Raw genomic sequence first — 19,278 nt, forward strand, 5'->3', positions numbered from 1 at the left:
CCCTGCGGTCCCTTTAAGTCGATATTTTGTGACAGTAGAAGAAGAGTTAGACAGGAAGTTCATGTTTGCTTGCGATGCTGCTTCAAGATGGCTGCTCCACATTCGTGTCCTTCTTTGGGTGTTTGTTAAAGCATTGTCTGTAAGTACTCAATGGTAAAGCAACGAGGCATTCAAAGTGCTGTCTTTATGTGTGATGGACCACAGTTAGCAAGTTTTCTATGTGCTATTCATATGTAAATGAGATCGCCAGTTCATATGCTAATTAACGGTGCTAATCGTCATGTTAGCTCTTCGAATGCATTGTTAGATCATTGGCACATGTTGTTGTTAACAGTACAGATTATTAATGTACATTTCCACATATGTTTTATTGTTACAGTTTCACAAAATGAAAGAACCAGTAAACTTCTCAAGATCTCATCTATTGTCTGGAGTTCCTGGGTTCATGTTTAGCTGTGTGGATAGCTAGTCAGACTTCTAGCGAGGCCATTTACAACAACCTTCCATTTATTTTCACTTAAACAAGAAGCTGGTTTTTATGTACATTAAAGCCTTATAAAAATTTAACAGTGCAAATGCAAAATCCTTGCTGAAAGTTTAACCAAAAGGCATTTCCAGTAGAAATGGGCTGACATATCCTGAGCACAGTGTTGGGGAGTAACGGAACACACGTACCGCCGTTACGTATTTAAAATACAAAATATGAGTAGCTGTATTCCCTTACAGTTACCGTTTAAAAAGGTGGTATTCAGAGTACAGTTACTTTGTCTAAATAAATGGATTACACTGCGGTACTTTCCTGTTTCATTTTGTCGCGGGTCAGGACTGTTTGGGTTTTGTTTGACAGCTACGTTCTGTTGTTCCAGGCGGCAGCGTTACGGTTGCCATGGTTACAGGGCGACGCGACTCTCTCTCTCTCTGCGACTGTGTGTTTCCTGGGTGAGAGAGCGCCTTTTCGTTGTTGTTGTTGTGCTAAGCTAACAGGCAGAATGCTACAAGCATAGCTCTAAAGAATGTAGCATCATGGGCAGTGTAGTCCGTGTTGCAGGGAGAATGCACTGCCATACACGTTATGGGTCTGTGAGCACGAGGAGGGAGAAAAAGGGGAGTGGAAAGGTACAAGTTGTCGTCGAGGAAAAACGGGAGCTGGAAGCATGTAAATATAATAATAACCACTTCAGCCAAGAAGAGTGCCCAGTTGTAAGTAAGCTATTAAGACTCGACTGTACACCGTGTTCGTGTTTTCCTCCGAAAACAATAAGCTCCGTTGGAGCAGCCTTTCAACACCTCTCTCTGTCTCTCGCAAGCAAACTTGACCCACACAACAAAGTAAAGCTATTTTTCGGCTACGAGCCGACAGGGACCCCGCCGTATTAGTCAGAGGTCCCTTTACTACAGTTCGGAGTCGCGGACCTTCAGTAATAGTAATAAATCACACAGCAATAGTACATTCACGTTGTTGTAAAAAGCATGATAATATATTAAGTAATCCAAAGTATTCAGAATATGTTACTGTCATTGAGTAACGTAACGGAATACGTTACAGAATACATTTTGGGGCATGTATTCTGTATTTTGTAATGGAATACATTTTAAAAGTAACCTTCCCAACACTGCCTGAGCATAACCATGTATAATATCCATTGAAGTTAAAAAGAGGTGCTTTGCAACATTAAACTGCAGTGTGCAGTACGTATTTTTTGGACCATAAGGTGCACAGGATTATAAGGCACATTAAGCGAAACAAAGCAGTCAGATAAATCAAACTTTATTAAACTCATTCTTCTTGCTTCCTCCACTTCTGTACCATTGATTCATTAATGTTGAATTCTCTGGCAGCTGCTCTATTCCCATGTTGTTGCAGTAGATTAATAACTAACCTTGTATTGTGGATGGATTATCTCAGTTGTTCTCCTGACTGAAGTTTGGTCCGTTTACAGCATCCTGCCATGCGATTGCATTTGTCTCTAACTATCAGGAACCGTAACATTAATTTTTATAAGTGGAAAAGTGTTAGTTCGTCCTTCAGCTTCACTGTTTATGTTATGCTAACATAACTAAAAGCAATATAAGTGATAAATATTACCATTCTGTGGAATATTCTTATATTTCACTTTTACTTGTTCCCATGTTCTAGTGGGTCCTGTTGTGGCTCTAATGTGAAAGAGGATATAATGTAATATAATAAATTTACCCTACCGCCTACTGGTGTTGGCCAGAGGGGCCGATGGCGCGATATGGCAGCCTCGCTTCTGTCAGTCTGTCCCAGGGCAGCTGTGGCTACAACCATAGCTGCCTCCACCAGTGTGTGAATGTGAGAGTGAATGAATAGTGGCACTGTAAAGCGCTTTGGGTGCCTTGAAAAGCGCTATGTAAATCCAATCCATTATTATTATTATTATTATTAAATTACTTACGAGTTTGATTTGTCAGCAACTTTCTGCCAGCCCTCTCTCCTTGCTTTTGCAACCTTTGCAGTGTTCCCTTGCGTTTTAATTGTGTCGCTAGCGATCATGTAGCACATCATTATATACCAGCTAGCCCAACTTCAGTAACCCTACAAACGTCACTGCTGTTTAGTTTCCTGTCTTCATTTATGTTGGAAGTGATAGCAGAGCTGTACGTTTGAATTTTTTCAGAAATCTCTCAGTCAGAACATGCTATATCATGCTTAGGTAACTAGCGAGCTAACTTCCGCTAGCTTCCTGCTAACTTCTAACTCCGTTAAATGTAATACATTTTGTTTTCATGGATGCCTGGAAGTTAAACTTCATAGTTACACCTGGTAAAGCAGCAATGCTGATCGTTTTATTAAAGATGAAAGAATTTAGAGAGTTTTTAACTCTCAGTGATGCTGCAGTGTTCGTTTGACCCGAAAAAGACCGAGTTTAGGACCCAGATTACTCCCAGATTTAAGAGCATCTTAAATCTGGGAGTACAAATACGACAATAACGACGGCCGCTTGCATGTTCAGCAAAAAATGTTCTTTGTCGTGTATCTGACGGACAAACACCAAACCAGTTCCACATCACTGAAGTTGCACCATTTTTACAAACCAAGGGTCCGTTCTTCGTACCTCGCTAAGTAAGTTAGCTGGATTTGATTGTTGACGATTTCGCGTGATCCTGGATCGTTCGGTTCTCCGAAGCTCATCCGGGACTTGCTGTCGTAGCAACAGAGCCGTAAGCGTAAACCTGCTTGGGAGCAGGCTTACTTCATGTAAACAGGATTAGATCGCGGCCACTCAGGTATGTCCGCTTCATTTATACGAAAGCAACAACGATATTTTACCACTGTTTCACCATAAATAAATATTATCAATGTAACTAAAGATAATGCAGCACCTGATCCCTTCATCGATTTCATACAGATACATACAGGTCATTTCCTAAAAAAAGGGAAATGTACTATTAATCATTCTATTTCATGTATTTGATTGTTTCAGATGTAATTCATATTTCAGAGTAGTAATTGTAAATTACTTCGTGTAATCAAGATGAGAGACCACGGCTATAAAAGCGAAGGTGGATTTGGGAAGTCTGTCGCAGCCATGTCCTGTCCGTATACGCGAGCAACCCATTGCGGAAGGTGCAAGATTGATAAGGAGAGTTTTCAGAATTCAGCGTATATTGCGGGACAGACAGGATCCTTTAGCTCAGCGCGACAGTGTGCTCATAGAGAGATATCGATTTTCCCGTGAGGGTATTATTTACTTAACCAACTTGTTGACGAGGGGGTGCAGGACCACCACCTGTCTTTTTTTGCTCTGCCCTTTTCTTGGTTGCTGTTATAAACAAACAAACAGATTATTTCAGGGTCTCTTTTCAAGAGACTAAAAGCAATATAAGTGATAAATATTACCATTCTGTAGAATATTCTTATATTTCACTTTTACTTGTTCCCGTGTTCTAGTGGGTCCTGTTGTGGCTCTAATGTGAAAGAGGATATAATGTAATATAATAAATTTACCCTACCGCCTACTGGTGTTGGCCAGAGGGGCCGATGGCGCGATATGGCAGCCTCGCTTCTGTCAGTCTGTCCCAGGGCAGCTGTGGCTACAACCGTAGCTGCCTCCACCAGTGTGTGAATGTGAGAGTGAATGAATAGTGGCATTGTAAAGCGCTTTGGGTGCCTTGAAAAGCGCTATATAAATCCAATCCATTATTATTATTATTAAATTACTTACGAGTTTGATTTGTCAGCAACTTTCTGCCAGCCCTCTCTCCTTGCTTTTGCAGCCTTTGCAGTGTTCCCTTGCGTTTTAATTAAACTCTGAAATCCCTCAATCAAGAGTTCTTGCTCTGCTGCCGAAAAATACTGAGCACGCTCCTTTGACATTTTCGCCGACCAATCAAAGGGTTGCCGATCAATGTTTCTACTATCGATGCGTAGCCCCTGTTAAGCCACCCAGTGATCTCACATTACTTCATCCAGCTATACTAATCGTCAACAACAGGTGTGTTCGGAGAACCGGAATAGCGAGCTCAAAATTGGCGCGATGATTTGATCTTGGATGTGTCATTTGATCTTGGATGTAGTAAGCGAGGTACGAAGAACGGACCCCAATTGTGGTTCATCTGTTTCACTCAACAATCGGCCATGTGCGTATGAAAACAAAGGCACTGCGCATGCGCGTTTAACTCATATTCTATCGCGATATTTCATTTTCCTATCGTTGCCTAACATTATACCGGTATTACCGTGAACGGTATAATATGGCCCAGCCCTACTTGCTTTATCCAAAGCACAGTCATATTCAAAGTAATCCCAAATTGGACTCTGGCGCTTTCTCCCGACTTTTCCTGACATGATTCTGCGCGTGGACGGAGCAGTAACACAGACGACTCGACTAACGTACTGCCACCTGCTGGCATAATGAGACACAGCAAGAAAAAAATCTGGAAACTAAACTTCATTTTCACCCTTGACTATTGTAGGACACGCACAATAGTCCGTTAACGAAAATGTTTTTTCACTTCTAGTTTTCGTTATTTCGTTAACGATAATAACCTTGATCTGGAATAATATTCCTGTCTGTTTTTATTCACATTTATGTTTTAAAAAAAACATTGTTTTAGTGTTCAATAAATGTTTATCTTGTTTGGCCCGCGACCTAAAGTGTGCCTTGAGTTTGACGCCCCTGCTTTAGCTCATCTGGACCTGAGTCATCTGATTGTGTCATCTTTGCCTCATAAAGCACCTCAGAGCGACTGTTGTTGTGATTTGTTGCTAGATGTAGAAAGCTGTGTTGTCTGTCCGGCTCAGCGATCCGCAGGCCGAACGGTGAAAAATGTGCCGATAAAAAGGTTCGATGCAAAGGTCAGAAGTGTGACGCAGCTTAAAACACTTGTGATCAGGCTGAGCAGCAAACAGGAGCTTACAGCTGGGACAAAGCCCTCACGGGTCAGAGGCAACACAGAGTCAGGACACGGGCGCTGAAAGTCCACATTTAATGAAGCATAGAAGGTAAAGCACCATTGTTGCCATACACAGGTTTTATACACAAATCAGTAACAGTCGTCTCCAGCTGCATATGTGAACATTTACAGAGTGGAGGTGGTGCAGGAAAAAACAAATAGCTCAACACAAAGGCAGAACAGCACATGGCAGCTTTAATGAGCTTTATATGGCTTTTAAAAGCTGAGGAGCTATTTATATCCTGAACATGTAAACTGTGGCCCCGACCAATGAGAAGAGAGGACTGGAAACTGAAACCTCTCGAATATCTTATTTGAATCCTCTTCGTTCTGTCATCGCAGAATCAGATGAGACGACGGAGGAGAGTGCGTGAAACATCCCTGCAGGACACGTTTAGCACAAACACGTCCACAAGCAGAGCTGAAAACTGACATTCAACCGACGTCCACAGACCTCACACACTGATACTCGTGTCAGAGTTTGATTACAGGATAAAAACGGGAGAAACCCACAGAGTTTCCATTTCTGTGTCTACATCCTTAAACATTTCCTGCTTCCAGCTGAGCTCGGTAAACACGCTGCTGTGTAACTGTTAGTATAAAAAACAGATGCAGTAGAAACATTTGTGTTAAAAAGTTAGACTCGAGTATAAAGTCATAAAAGCCCAGATCAGAACCTGTCAGTACCATGTCGGCTTTTCTCAATGCACCAAGCAAATATATTAGGCTTTAAATAGATTTCATCAAAAACATCTCAGGACCTGAAAAAGAGAGAAGCATTTACAGGCATTTGGCGTGCTGCGCAACAGCAAAGGTCACGTGATAATAAATACAAACCAAGGCTACATACAAACAACAGAACACCAGCGTTACGCCGCCGCCCTGTCCGCTGACAGCTCATCTCAAAGTGCAGGAAATAAAAAGGTTACTGTGGTGAGAACCTCCTCAAACCTCACACCAGGTTTTAAAGGAGTCCAACAGAGCCGCAGTGACGAAGAACCACGGCAGGAACCACCGTGGGAACCACGGCTGGAACCACCGCGGGAACCAGGGTCCAAATTAAGCTCAAAGACCCAAAAAGTCCAGAAGTCTGACGGCAGAAAGTTCTAGACTAATTTCCTGCATTACAATCAATTTTTTAAAAAGGCAAAAAGGTCCAGCGTGAAGCTACAGGAGGAACCTGCTGACAGTCCACGCCTCGAAGTCGGAGAACCCCAAAAATGTCACTGTGTTCCTCATTATTTTGTCCTGACACACATAACAAACCGGAGGAACTCTGACTGCCCGGACAGACCCTGGACAATCAGTCCCTTCAAGTTGTTGGACTTTTGGTGGAACGTTGGAGAAACTCTGAGGAACCAGACTAAAGTTCCACTTCTAGAACAGATCAGAGGACACAAGGCTCGAGTCCAGGTTGCTTCTGACAAATATGTCGTCCAACCGAACCGCCGCCACCGGATGTTTCCACACATTTGCTCTAAATTATTTCTGGTTTAATCAGTGAGTGACGCTGTTGTCAGTGAATCTATCACGACTCAGGTCCACTGCTTGGCACAGACCGAGGAACCAATCGGGGAAGCCAGACGGTGGTGGCGAAGGCGGCCTTCAACGCGTTTGAAGCAGTGCGGTTCCGGGTTCAGCCGAGTCACGTGTTGGACCAAAGTAAGGACAGTAAAGTGATTGGCTGGACCCAAACCACACCTTCACGTCATTACAGAAACAAAGCATCTCATGCTGCGTTTGAGGGAAGTTGGAAATAGAAAACTTTCACAATCAAAGCATTTTTAGATTTTTGGATTGTAAGAACAGTGAAAGGATGAAATTCAAAGATGCTTTTTTAAGTTTAAGAAAATTATGCTTGTTTATACATTTCCTACTTTAACCGATGTTAATTTCTTTGATGTCCTGAACTATTGTACCCAGAGTCCAGGTGAATCACTCAGTGTTGACCTTCAGGTTGCTTCCCTAGATTTCTGAAGAGTGGGACCAGTAAGCAGGTGGTGTGGTTTCCAATCAGGTGGCCTGGTTTGTCGCATTTAAAAATGACAGTGAAGACCACAAGCAGGGGAAGAAACACATTTACTAGGTCACCGAGCTGAGCTCGACTGTGTTTGCCTAAAATGTACTTTAATTACAAAAGATCCAATCAGAACGGTTTATTTGTAGGGAATCAACAGATAAACCAGGTGAACCAAACTGTGCCGCCACCCTGCGTCTGTCCACCGGGTTAGTGTTGGAAAGAGTCGGGTCTGGGCTGGGTAAACTGGGTTTGGGTCAGGCCCACCTGCACGTGGGTAAGGCAGGTGTGGCTACGGTCCAGTCTGGGAGGTTACACGGTGGTCATGAGCTTCAGCGAGCCCGACCTGAATCGCAGGATCTTCTTCTTCAGGTTGTGAGATGCCTTAATCTTAACAAAAGCCTTTGCCTGAGCTGACATAATTTCCTGCCCCGTCGCCCTGACCCCAGCTCCCCCCAGCTGGCCCCGCCCCCTGCCCATGCCTCCCCCACCACTCTCCTCCGTATCGCTGGTGTTGGTGCTCTCCTCCACGCACTCCTCCTCACTGGACTCGCTGTCTCCAAAGCAGTTTGTGGTGTAGTTCGACCTCTCGTCTTCACTGGTGTCCACGATGGTGGAGTGAAAGAGTGAGGCGCACTCAGCTGAGTACTCGGAGTCACTTCCTGCTGTGTATGAGTACGGGCTGGTCAGCCGCGCTCCGGCGGGCGGGTACACGCTGCTGTTCAGCAGCTCCTTTCTCTGACGCCGCTGAGCACGTCTAAACGCCTCGTCGTACGGGACTTCCATCATGGCTCGTAACCGCCGGTAATCGTTCCTTTTGTACTTTGGTTTGGCCACGACCACGACCTGGTTGCGTCCGTGGTGATGGTGGTGGTTACCACTGCAGCAGTGATGGTTTCCATGGTGATGGTGCTTGGATATGCTCGGTCGTGCGCCGTGTAGTGCCGATGGGGGCTGTCTGTCCAGCACTCTGCCTTCTGGGATGGATGCAGGTAGGCGCTTTATTCTTGAGGAAGCAAATCTCTTGGAGACTTTAACGTGGGCGGAGCCTCCATCTTCCAGGAGGCGGGACCTGTGGCGGAGTTTGTCCTGTCTTCTCTCTGGTGGAGGCTCGCTGTGCTCAGAGACATGACTCGTCTTCATCGATGAGCTCCTCACCTTCACATTCTTGAAGCCGCCCTTGCGAAGTCTGTGCTGGTGGGCGGGGACATACCTGTTGGTAACCGTGTGACAGCTTCCTCCTTCGGCGGCTGCTTCGTCCTGACTCTGGGAGGAGGACCCCACACTGGTGAGCTCCAGTGCTGACCTTCCTGTTCCTGGACTATTCCTGGGAGTACTCGACTGTGTTTTCATGACTGGAGCAGATTTCAGGAACATCTCCTGGTCCGGGGGGCAACATGGCGGTTTGACCTCATTGGGGGCGGGGTTAGCTTTGGGACTGCCCAGGTCCCTGAAGTTTTTAGGGAGAGTTTTGGCAGACAGCGTGGCGTGAGGAAGATCTGCTTTGCTCTTCTTTCTCAGACTGTTGGTGCTGCTGTCATGGTTGTTGGCAGTGCAGCTGCTCTGTACGTCGTACCGAAGAGGAGAGCCGGACTCGCCGCTGCCCCTCCTGAAGCCATCGTGCGTCGCCTCAAAGCCGCCATCCTTCAGTACGCTCTGGGTCTCCTGCTCCTCCAGTTTCCCGTCCACAGACCACTGCCTCTGTGGAGACGAGGTCCCAGCTCCCTCTGCCGATGTTCCTCTAGCCGTCCACAAGGCTTTAAATTCGGATGCACTCAGAGTCCCAAAACCAGAGCCAGGGCCGGACACCTGCCTCACACACAGACTAGCCTGCCTGAGGATGCTCTTTGAGGGGTCGGTGCTGATGCTGGTCCTGGGTTTGCTGGTCCTGATTGGCTGGGCCTTCCTCTGGAGCAGACTGTAGATGTAGCTGTCCAGTCGCTTATGGGAAGGAGTCTGTGAGGAGGAGGCCGGCCAGGAGTAGCTCTGAGATACATGGGGGGCTGAAACAGAGGGGGGAAGAGCTGAGGTGTCTGCCTCATCTCTGCCGGGACCTCCGAAACCCAACATCTGCAGAAAGGCGGGGCTTTGGACCACCACGGCGTGCAGAGGACTCGGGTAGCGATAAACATCGTTGCCATTTCGGGCCACCAGGTCACAGTGGTATTTAGACTGAGGCTCAGTGGAAAGAAAGGACGAGGCTGCATCCACAGTGGGCGGGTTTGGAGCCGAGAGCGAGCGGCGGACCGTGCCAGAAGACGATGACTCATCACAAAGCCCTCCAACCAGGACGTCACACTCCAAACAGCTGGCCAGCTCATCTGCAGACAGAAAGAAGGCGACATTAGCGAGCAGTCGGGGGTGTTCGTTTACATGGCGAGCGCGTGTGATGGTGAGCGTGTGCCCTCCCCTCACAGCTTCAAACGTAAACACGGTGAGCTTATTTTAACGCCGCTGTGTTTGCTAACAGCTGACAGGAAGTTCAGGGAGAGCGGGCCGTTTCCAGGCAGCGCTGCTCTGACGAAATGCTCGGCTGTTTGGGTCGCTGTGGAAGCTCGGGCATTAGTAAGTGGAACATTCTTTCAGTGGAGACAGTGTGCTGTGAAACGCTAACCCTCCACACCCACTGCTCTCCCTGCAGTGGAAATCAGACTGAACACAGCGTAACCGCATGGGCCGCCTCACGGCCGAAAACGCCGTTTATTCAGCAGCTGAAGTCTGAGAACAAAGCCGAAGCTCCGCCGACCTCGCGGGGCCAACGAGAACGCCCACGCTCGCACATCAGACACAAACACGACCAGCTACGAGGCATCCACACACACACACACACACACACACACACACACACACACACAGAAAACACACACACAGAAAACACACAGAAAACACACACACAGAAAACACACACACAGAAAACACACAGAAAACACACACACAGAAAACACACACACACACACACAGAAAACACACAGAAAACACACACACACACACACAGAAAACACACACACACACACACACACACACACACACACACACACACACACACACACACACACACAGAAAAAACACACACACACACACACACACACACACAGAAAAAACACACACACACACACACACACACAGAAAAAGCACACACACACACACACACACACACACACAGAAAAAGCACACACACACAGCTTCCACAGCGACCCAAACAACACACACACAGAAAACACACACACACAGGTTGTTACTCCACTGTGATGGGCGGAGCATTAAAGTGTGGCGGCGCTCTGGCAGGCGTCGGTCAGCTGCAGCCGATAACGTTAATGAAGCGTCGCTGATGTCTTTCTCGCTGTGATGCGCCGCGCTCTGCAGCGGGGTTGGGTCTCACGCCGGCACTCGGGGGCTTCGTGGACACAAATAATCAGAGAGGCAGGAATGAAAGAGAGCGTGAAGCGGACGTGCAGACGGCCCGCGGTGCCTGAACATGACCATAGAAGGTGACGCTGCAGCGTCTGGCGGTGCGTTCAGGCTGGTCGTGGAGTACTTGTTTCTGCAGATCGGTCGCACAGAGACAGAAATGCGTGGGCGTGTTCACGCCGCTTATCTGATGATGTGTTAGTGCCAAGTATGAGCAGTGCCTCAGGAAGCCTGCAGCGCTCGAGGTTTGTTTAAAGGAATCTTCTCTGTGCTGCCAGAGGAAGCCGGCAGACTCCCGCTGGAGGTCAAAGGTCACAGAGTGGCTCATTTTAATGCAGACAGACTGGCTTTGGGGCGCTTTTTCAGCGTCCTGTGGGATCTGCAGGCTTTGCTCACGCTGAGCAGCGAGACTTTAAACTGATGTTAGTTAAAGTGCTCCACGAGGTCTGCATCTTTCAGCCTCAACAATCACAGTCCAGCCTCCAAACATCCCCAGCTGTGACCCAACACATCCTTAGAGACATGCATCTCGAGGACATCTTGATGAGCGCGAGGAGGCTGCAGGCCTGCTGTAACCGAGGACCGAGCTGGTCCTCCACAGCTCCACAGCCAGCCGCTTCTAAACCAGCTGCCATCATCAGGAATCTAACACGTCCACCCAGTAATCTGAAAGCTTTTATTCTGAAAGTCCAAGTCCTCCTCTGAGTGTGTGTTTGTGTGTGTGTGTGTGTGTGGGGGGGCGGTGTCAAGTCACTGTGTGTGTGTTTATACATCAAAGTGACCAAATGGATAGTTGAGTCATGTGACATCAAAGAGCAGAGGTGAGGAGGGGCTGTGTGTGACCTCACAACAATCAGCTGTTTGGCAAACAGCTGCAGCAGCTGCAGCAGCGCACATCTGGACGCCACGCTTGTTGCCTTGAACGAACGTTTTAGGGTCCGCGGCAGGAAGTGGCACAGCAGATTTTGATCGGACGGTTTTCATCAGCACGGGTCTGTGCGAGGTCACGGCAACTTCCACCATCTTTTACATACAGTCTATGAACAGAGTGGCGTTTCCGCCTAGAGGGCACGGGTACCTGTGGACGGCAGGCGTCCGTCGGCGTCGGCCGTCGAGCAGAAACATTCGCTGAAGACCGAGTTAGACGAGTTGGAGAGCGAGCCGGACACGGCGTCGCTGAGGTCGTAGAAACCTGAGGGAGGGAGGAGGCGGGATTAACAAAGCTCAAATTTACATCTATCGTCATGGCAACAGTTAAAGACCTCACTTTCAATCTGACATTTTTTATTTTGAAACTTTTTCTGCTCAGCTCAAAACTTCTGAATCTGAAAAATCATCTCACTTCCTGTTTAATCAGTTTAACCTCCACCAGTCTCAGCGTGCACACACACACACAGACACACAGACGCGCACACACACACAGACACAGAGACGCAGACACACACACACACACACACACAGACGCACACACACACAGACACACAGACACGCACACACACACAGATGCAGACGCACACACAAACACACGCACAGACACACACACGCACAGACACACACACGCAGACGCACACATACAGACGCAGACGCACACACACACACAGACACACACGCACACAGACACACACACGGCGTACCTGAGCTCGGTCGGCTGTCGGGCTCATGTGACGTCCCGGTGTCCAATCGCAGGTCACTGATTTGTCGGTCGAGCTCCTGCAGCTGAGCAATGAGGCCGGCGTCCCGCCTCCTCAGACAGTTCTGACACACAAACAGCTGAGATCGCACACCGCCGTGACAACAACACACAACAACAACCACAGTCTGAATGACTAACAGAGAATAAAAGGTGACAATCTGGACTTTTGATTTATGTTATTCACAGACGACCTTTGACCTTTGTATTAAAATCAGTCAAAAGTATTTTTCTTCATTTTAAAAACATTTTTATGGTTTTTATCTTTGAGGTTTCTGAACTTTTAAATCTGGACTTTTGTGTTTTTGTCATCACGTGTGCAGCAAAAGTCAAACTCAACTTTTCTCTTTTCACGTATTTCTAAAAAAAAATTTTTCTCTTTATTCTCAGGTTTTTATTTTCAGGCTCGAACTTTTTTCTTGTTTTGTTTTAACTGTCAAAAAAAGACCCTCCATTTGAGGGTTTCCTCTTCATCGCCGTGGGGTCCGCTGTTTCCTGTTTCGTCTCTGCTCCGAACAGCAGAAGAAGAACAGGAGCACTCATCCCAGAGAGAACACACCTGAGATCAGCTGAAAGATCAAACTTCAGGAGCACGCAAGGGAGGCGGAGCTGATGTGAAGACCTCAGACTCAGAGCAGTAACGCTGCCCCTGATTGGTCCTGCTTATAAAAATAAAAGCTTTGAGCACAAACAGAAGAAAACCAGAGACTCTTATCAGTGTGAGACCAGACACTGAAGGTCAGAGGTCACAGAGACACCAAAGATCCTGGATGGTCATAGGACAGACCACCGGGCCTCAGACCGTAAGATTATTGATTACTGATTATTGATGGAAGAACAGGAAGCAGCTCAGACTTCAGACAAATCAGCGTCGACTTCACAGGAAGTACCAGCTGACTCTAACATCCAAAATCACCTCAAACATTTTTCACATCGAAACGTCCTGAAAGGCTTTAAGGACAAACAGGAAGTCATGTGACAAAACATGTCGCTATAAACAGAGACCGAAGGTAACAAACTGACACACACACACACACACACACACACACACACAGGCTGAAGCAGCCCCTCCCCCGCTACAATGGAAAACATACGGGCTATGCGGCGCTGCTGCGGGTCATGTGCTGCATTCCTGCAACTGAACTGCAACACACACACAGCTGCTGCCACCAATACATCATCAATAGTCGATCAATAATAAAGGATCATGTGTGTGTGTGTGTTACTCTGTTGTGTGTGTGTGTGTGTGTGTGTGTGTGTGTGTGTGTGTGTGTGTGTGTGTGTAACCCATCCAGCTGTTTTCTCTATCAGCTGCCTGCTGGCTTCAGTCTCCACGTGGTGATATTTTAAACCAATCGGGACGAAGCGGCTTCGGTCAGATCGATGCTGAGGCTAAACACTACCTCACACACACACGCAGCCGTCCTGCAGCACTGAGCATGCTCCAACTATAAAACACACATAGAGGACTTAAAGGTTTAAATTCACTATCTACCTGACACCATTCAAAAAACACAGATTTTAGCTCAGAGTGGCTTCAGTGGCCCAGTTAATGCCCGAAAAGACACAAAAACACAAACGAATCGGGACAGCCCACCTGTTCGCCCAGGTAACACTGTTTCTACTCGTAGCTTGCTGTATGTCTGCTCGTTCAGCTTTACGAATTCACCCTAAGAAACGTTTAAAGGACCTCTGTGAGCCTTCAAAATAAAAGCCTGCCTCTTCACCATCATGCTGTTCCAATAAAGAGCGAAGAGCTGACCTCATGACTGCGTCGGTCCTCAGCGCTTTAATGTGCAGCAGCACGAGCTCCGTTTCAAGCCTGGAAGCTCCTCCCTGCTGCGTTCAAACGCTCTGCAGCCCACCACAGAGCAGCCAATCAGGCGCCAGCGTCGGTCTGATCGTAAAAACAGAGCTGATGTCACAAATCAATCAGCTGTTCCAAAAAGAACAAAAACACCATGTTTAACGACACTGATGTCCCTATAAAGTTACAGGTTACTGTAATCAGATTACTCTGTTTCGACACCTGTGCAGCGATCGGCTGGTTTCAGTGAAGAAGCTCGAGCGGCACTGCGGCCGACGGTCTGCACAAGCCGACAGCGAGCGGCATGAGCCACGGGCCAATCAGAAACCTCCAAACAGCAACATGGCGCCCAGCCTGACGTCACAGCAGTACATACTACAGTATAGTACACACAGTGCTACTGCACACAGTACACACAGTACACACAATACTACTGCACACAGGACAGTACACAGTAGGTCAGAGGTCAGAGCAGCCACTCGGTTCAGAGTTTGTGGACATTACGGGTCGGACCAGAATAACTGTGAGACACAGAGCGTTCTGAGCGCACTCAGTCCGTTCTGAGTCTGATTTTAGAGAATGAGTCAGCCGCCTGGTTTGTGTCTCAGCTGAAAGTCGAGCTGCAGAGTTTCCAGCCGCTCGCAGGAATCTCCATTTGTTCGTAAGGGGAGGGGCAGGGCTGAATGTGGTGGGAGGTGGGGGGTCACTAATGCGATCCAGACTGCGAGGAAGAGCTTCAGCTGCAGGACAGACAGCAAACAAATGCTCGACCAGCTCAGACATGTGAGCCGGGAGCAGATCTGAGGTCAGATCCTGGACAAGAACACAGCGCCCGCATGTCCAGGCTTCCCAACGTGCACCTGAATGCGCCTTGACCGAGCAGATGAAGACGAGGAGACTCTTCCTCCCCTCTGTGCGCCTCCATCCTGTTTGACTTCACGCCCACACTTCAAAGCTCTTACTGACACGCCGGCGTGTGAGGAGCGGCACCTGAACGCAGCACGGGGACAACAGCTGACGGTCAACTGACAGGAAGTGCTCTCAGTGGAGATCCAAGTGAAGGCCGGGCCCGTTCCAGCGTTTCCACATCTTCAGCTTCAGCCTGACATCAACCTCGGTGTGACATCACTTCCTGTTTTTCTTCTTCCCAACTTGAAGCTTCCTTGGTCTCTGACCTTTGACCTTTTTGGTTTTAGCTTCACGTCAGCCTGAAGCTGTGTTCGTGCGCCTGTGTTTGGGTCAGTGAAGCTCTGGATTGTGGGAATGAGGCACATGATTGGTTGCAGCCGTCCACGTGATGCCGAAGTTTGAGCGACAAAACAGCCAATTTAGATGTGCCTCACACCTTCACTTCCAGCTCCGCCCTCAGTGAACACCTTCCTGATATGTTTCTGAACTCAGTCGCTCATTTCAGGTGACGCCGACTCAAACAGGAAGTCCAGGTTTGTGCAGGTACGCAGATGTTCTCAAGTCCGACAACAGAGCAGGAGACATTCAGCCACAGAGGTGTGACTGTCCCACAACTGATGTAGGAGGCGTGGCCTGACAACAGGTGATTTTCCAATCTGATGGATCAGCAGCTTTGAGGTCTCATAGAAAATCTTCGGGAAAAATCAGAAGCCTGTTCCTCTTCCTCTGATAAATTATCGCCATGGGAACCACTGCTCTAGCATACCTGCCACAGGTGAGCTGATCTCAGGTCAGCCTGAGGAGTTCCTCAGGGCTCTGTGCTCAGTCCTCATCTCATCTCTGTCTGCTGCACACCCACTGTGAGGTTCCGCCTCCTCGTCTCTGCTGTTACCGATCGATCGATCAATTCTGTGTTTTCGCTGATTTTAACTTAAAATTTAAATTTAATAACTCGATTTTCTGAAACCCGCCCAGCAGGTTCAAATTCACCAGAAAGAAATAATTGATTTTGAATATTTATTGATGTAAATAACAACATAAAGTTATTTCTTTATGATAACATAATGATGCATAATGATAAAATAAGTTTGTTTTACTCATTTTAATATAAACGTATACTTTTAATTATTAATGAACGACATTCTTTTCTTTCACAAACACATTTTTAGTGTTTTTCATGTAAAATATGGAGAAGTGTAAATATTAAATGGTTTTTGCTCACATGTCATGGGAGATGATCAGCTGACTACCTGCAGCTCTGCACGTGACCGTCAGGCTGACCACTCCCTGCACCCTGACCCAGGCTCACAGAGGTCAGAGGTCATAGACAGACACAGGTGAGGACCTACCAGCTGTTTCCGGAGCAGCAGGATGTTCCCCTCCAGCAGTTTCTCCTCCGAGCTCAGCTGAGCCTCTCGCCGTTGCCGCTCCTCCTCCTCTCGCGGCTCCCGGAGCTCCAGCGCGGCCCGGACCAGCACCTCTTGCCGCCGCCGCAGGAGCTCCAGCTCCCCGAGCCCGGACACGGAGGCCTCCAACCGCTCTCGGACCGCCGCTTTGTCCCGCCTGGAGGTCCCGGACGGCAGCATCTCCCAACAGAGCTCAGGGCGGGAGCATCCCGCGGAGACACACCTGCCGAGCCCACCTGGACCTCACCTGAAAGCCCCGGAGCGCGAACCGGGCCCTCAGGTCTCCGCCGGTGCCGTCCGCAATACGCTGCGGGGTGTCCTCGAGCGGTCCGCAGGGAGCTCCGAGCCTCCCCGGAGCCGCCGCACGCACAGAACCCGAGAGAAGGCGCAGAGATGCGGGCAGAGCTGGGAGCTGCTGGCGCCACCGAAGCTCCGAACACACTGAACCTCCGCTGCACCCTCTACCGCTAAACCCCGCCCCCTTGTGTACAGACAAGCCCAGCAGACAAACGCGCGCTTCCTTTCCTCTCCTTCAAAATAAAAATACCTCAGTTTCACTTTTTATACTGCAGAAGAGCTCATTCCATACCCCTAAAGGATACGCACGCTGTGAACCAAGAACACGATTCAAGCTTTCATGTAGATTTTGAAAATGTGTTTTGAGACTTGATTTTTGAAGAAATTCAAATTCAAATTTTATTTGTCACGTACACAGTCATACACAGTACGATATGTAGTGAAATGCTTGGACAACTGCTCGTGACCTAAAGAAAACAAAAAAGGAAAAGGCTATGAATAAGATAGGAAATAAATATGAAAAATTAAAAAGGGTAAATTTAACTAGGAAGGAATAAAATATAAATTAAGGTTAAAATGAAATAACTGTACAACACAAATTAGAATGAAGGGTAAATTTAACTGGGAAAGAATAAGATAAAATATATAAATTAAAGTTGAAAATAAAATAACTGTACAACAAAATACACAATATAGAACTATATAAGAATGTATGAAGAAATCTAAATATAAATAAATATATACACAATAACAGCAGCTGTACAAGTATTAACCGGAAATGAAGAATGTAGTGACCAGTGTTGTGCAATCCACATTATGTCTTGTGCAGTGCAAATATGCTTAAAGTGATTTAAGTGATGAAGTGAAAACAATGTCCAGTGTGTGTGTAAGAACTATATGTGTGGGTCAGTACTGTGTGGTGGTGTGATTGAGAGACCGTATCGCCTGCGGGAAGAAGCTCCTCCTCAGTCTCTCTCTGTTGGTCTTCAGGGAGCGGAATCGCTTTCCTGACCTCAACAGAGAGAACAGTCCATTGTTGGGATGGCTGAGGTCCTTCACGATCTTCCTGGCCTTGGTCCAGCACCGCCTGCTGTAGATTGAGTGCAGGTCAGGGAGCTCTGAGCGGATGGTGCGCTCAGCTGACCGCACAACCCTCTGTAGAGAAACGAGGCCCAATCGTCACAGTAAATATGAACAAACACAGTCATCAACATGAGCATCAGGACAGATGATCAATAATATCAGTCATAAAGTTCATTAAAACTACAAACACATTCGATCCTTTTCAGGAAATGAAGCATATAAAAGAGAAACCGTCCCAGTGGATAGTGAGCATGCTGAAATATGAATTTATTATCATTTACGTTTGTGTCTGCTGTCCTGATCTCTGCTCAGCTGTTTGCAGCAGAAACGAGTTTTTAACTTATGACTGGAGTCGAATGACTGCAGACGAGAGCAGCAAAAATACTGAACCACTGTCAAGGCTTTTATTTTAACATCGGACCGAGCATGGGGTTTTAGTTTGGAGGGCGGAGTCAGGGCACTTCCTGCCTGATCATGTTAATTATCGTTGGCATGATGCGCTGCAACTCAGGCCGGTCTGTTCTCTGACGGTTTCCCGCAGGTCCTAAAGCCGTCAGCTATGCGATGTTATTAGAACCGCTTCGTGGTTTTAATAAACCACAAAATGGAAACATTTAGTTTCTATTTTTTATGTTACATTAGAATTTATTGTCACTAAAAAAGGAAATAACTGCAAACAACAAACAAGTTCTACCAAAACCAAACTTTTTATTAGAAGCTTTTATTTTTCTACCAGTTCATCTGCAGAGGCGGGGGGCGTGGCTGAGAGCTGAAATCGTGTTTGTACGCGTCATTACTTTGACTAATCTTTATTGTTCTCCTGCAAACAGCTGAACAGACAGTGAGAGGTCCTTTGTGTGGTTTTTGGGTCACAACACTCTCAGTCAGCTAATGAGGTCATGCTTCATTAACACGTTAAGGAGGCGCTCACAGCACAGCGCCCCCTGCTGACCACGGTCGGCAGTCACTCACTGTCTGACAGGCCGAGACCTCGTGAAGCTGATCAGAGATCAGACAACATAAAACAAATCATCAAAGTGTAGCGAGGCAAGGAGAGTGTCTTGGAAACCTCACAGTGCCAGAACGTGGCCTTTATCTCAGACTGGGCGGGGCTATGATGGCGTGTGAGGTGTTCCTCTCACAGGTAATGATGATGGGTGGATGATGTGGACGGCGTACCGGTTTGTCGTGGTGGAGCGAGCTGAGCGTGAAGGTGAAGTTGACCTGTGGTAGGACACGCTAC

General features: G+C 47.4%; 1 protein-coding gene across 2 annotated transcripts; it reads right to left on the minus strand.

Moving 5' to 3' along the window:
• Positions 1 to 5,437: 5,437 nt before the first annotated feature.
• dact1 (dishevelled-binding antagonist of beta-catenin 1) lies at positions 5,438 to 17,137 on the minus strand. 2 transcript variants are annotated; one of them, XM_004569912.6, is made up of 4 exons: positions 16,599 to 17,137; positions 12,478 to 12,613; positions 11,922 to 12,035; positions 5,438 to 9,756 (listed from the first exon to the last, which is right to left on the minus strand). In XM_004569912.6, the coding sequence occupies exons 1-4, from the start codon at positions 16,833 to 16,835 to the stop codon at positions 7,748 to 7,750; spliced, it is 2,496 nt and encodes an 831-aa protein (XP_004569969.1). In that variant the 5' UTR covers positions 16,836 to 17,137; the 3' UTR covers positions 5,438 to 7,747. The 2 variants fall into 2 exon arrangements, with proteins under 2 accessions (XP_004569969.1, XP_004569970.1); XM_004569913.6 differs by having other exon boundaries at positions 12,478 to 12,598; positions 16,599 to 17,136.
• Positions 17,138 to 19,278: the final 2,141 nt, after the last annotated feature.

This window comes from Maylandia zebra, linkage group LG19, assembly GCF_041146795.1.
Source record: "Maylandia zebra isolate NMK-2024a linkage group LG19, Mzebra_GT3a, whole genome shotgun sequence".
Lineage (NCBI taxonomy): Eukaryota > Metazoa > Chordata > Actinopteri > Cichliformes > Cichlidae > Maylandia > Maylandia zebra.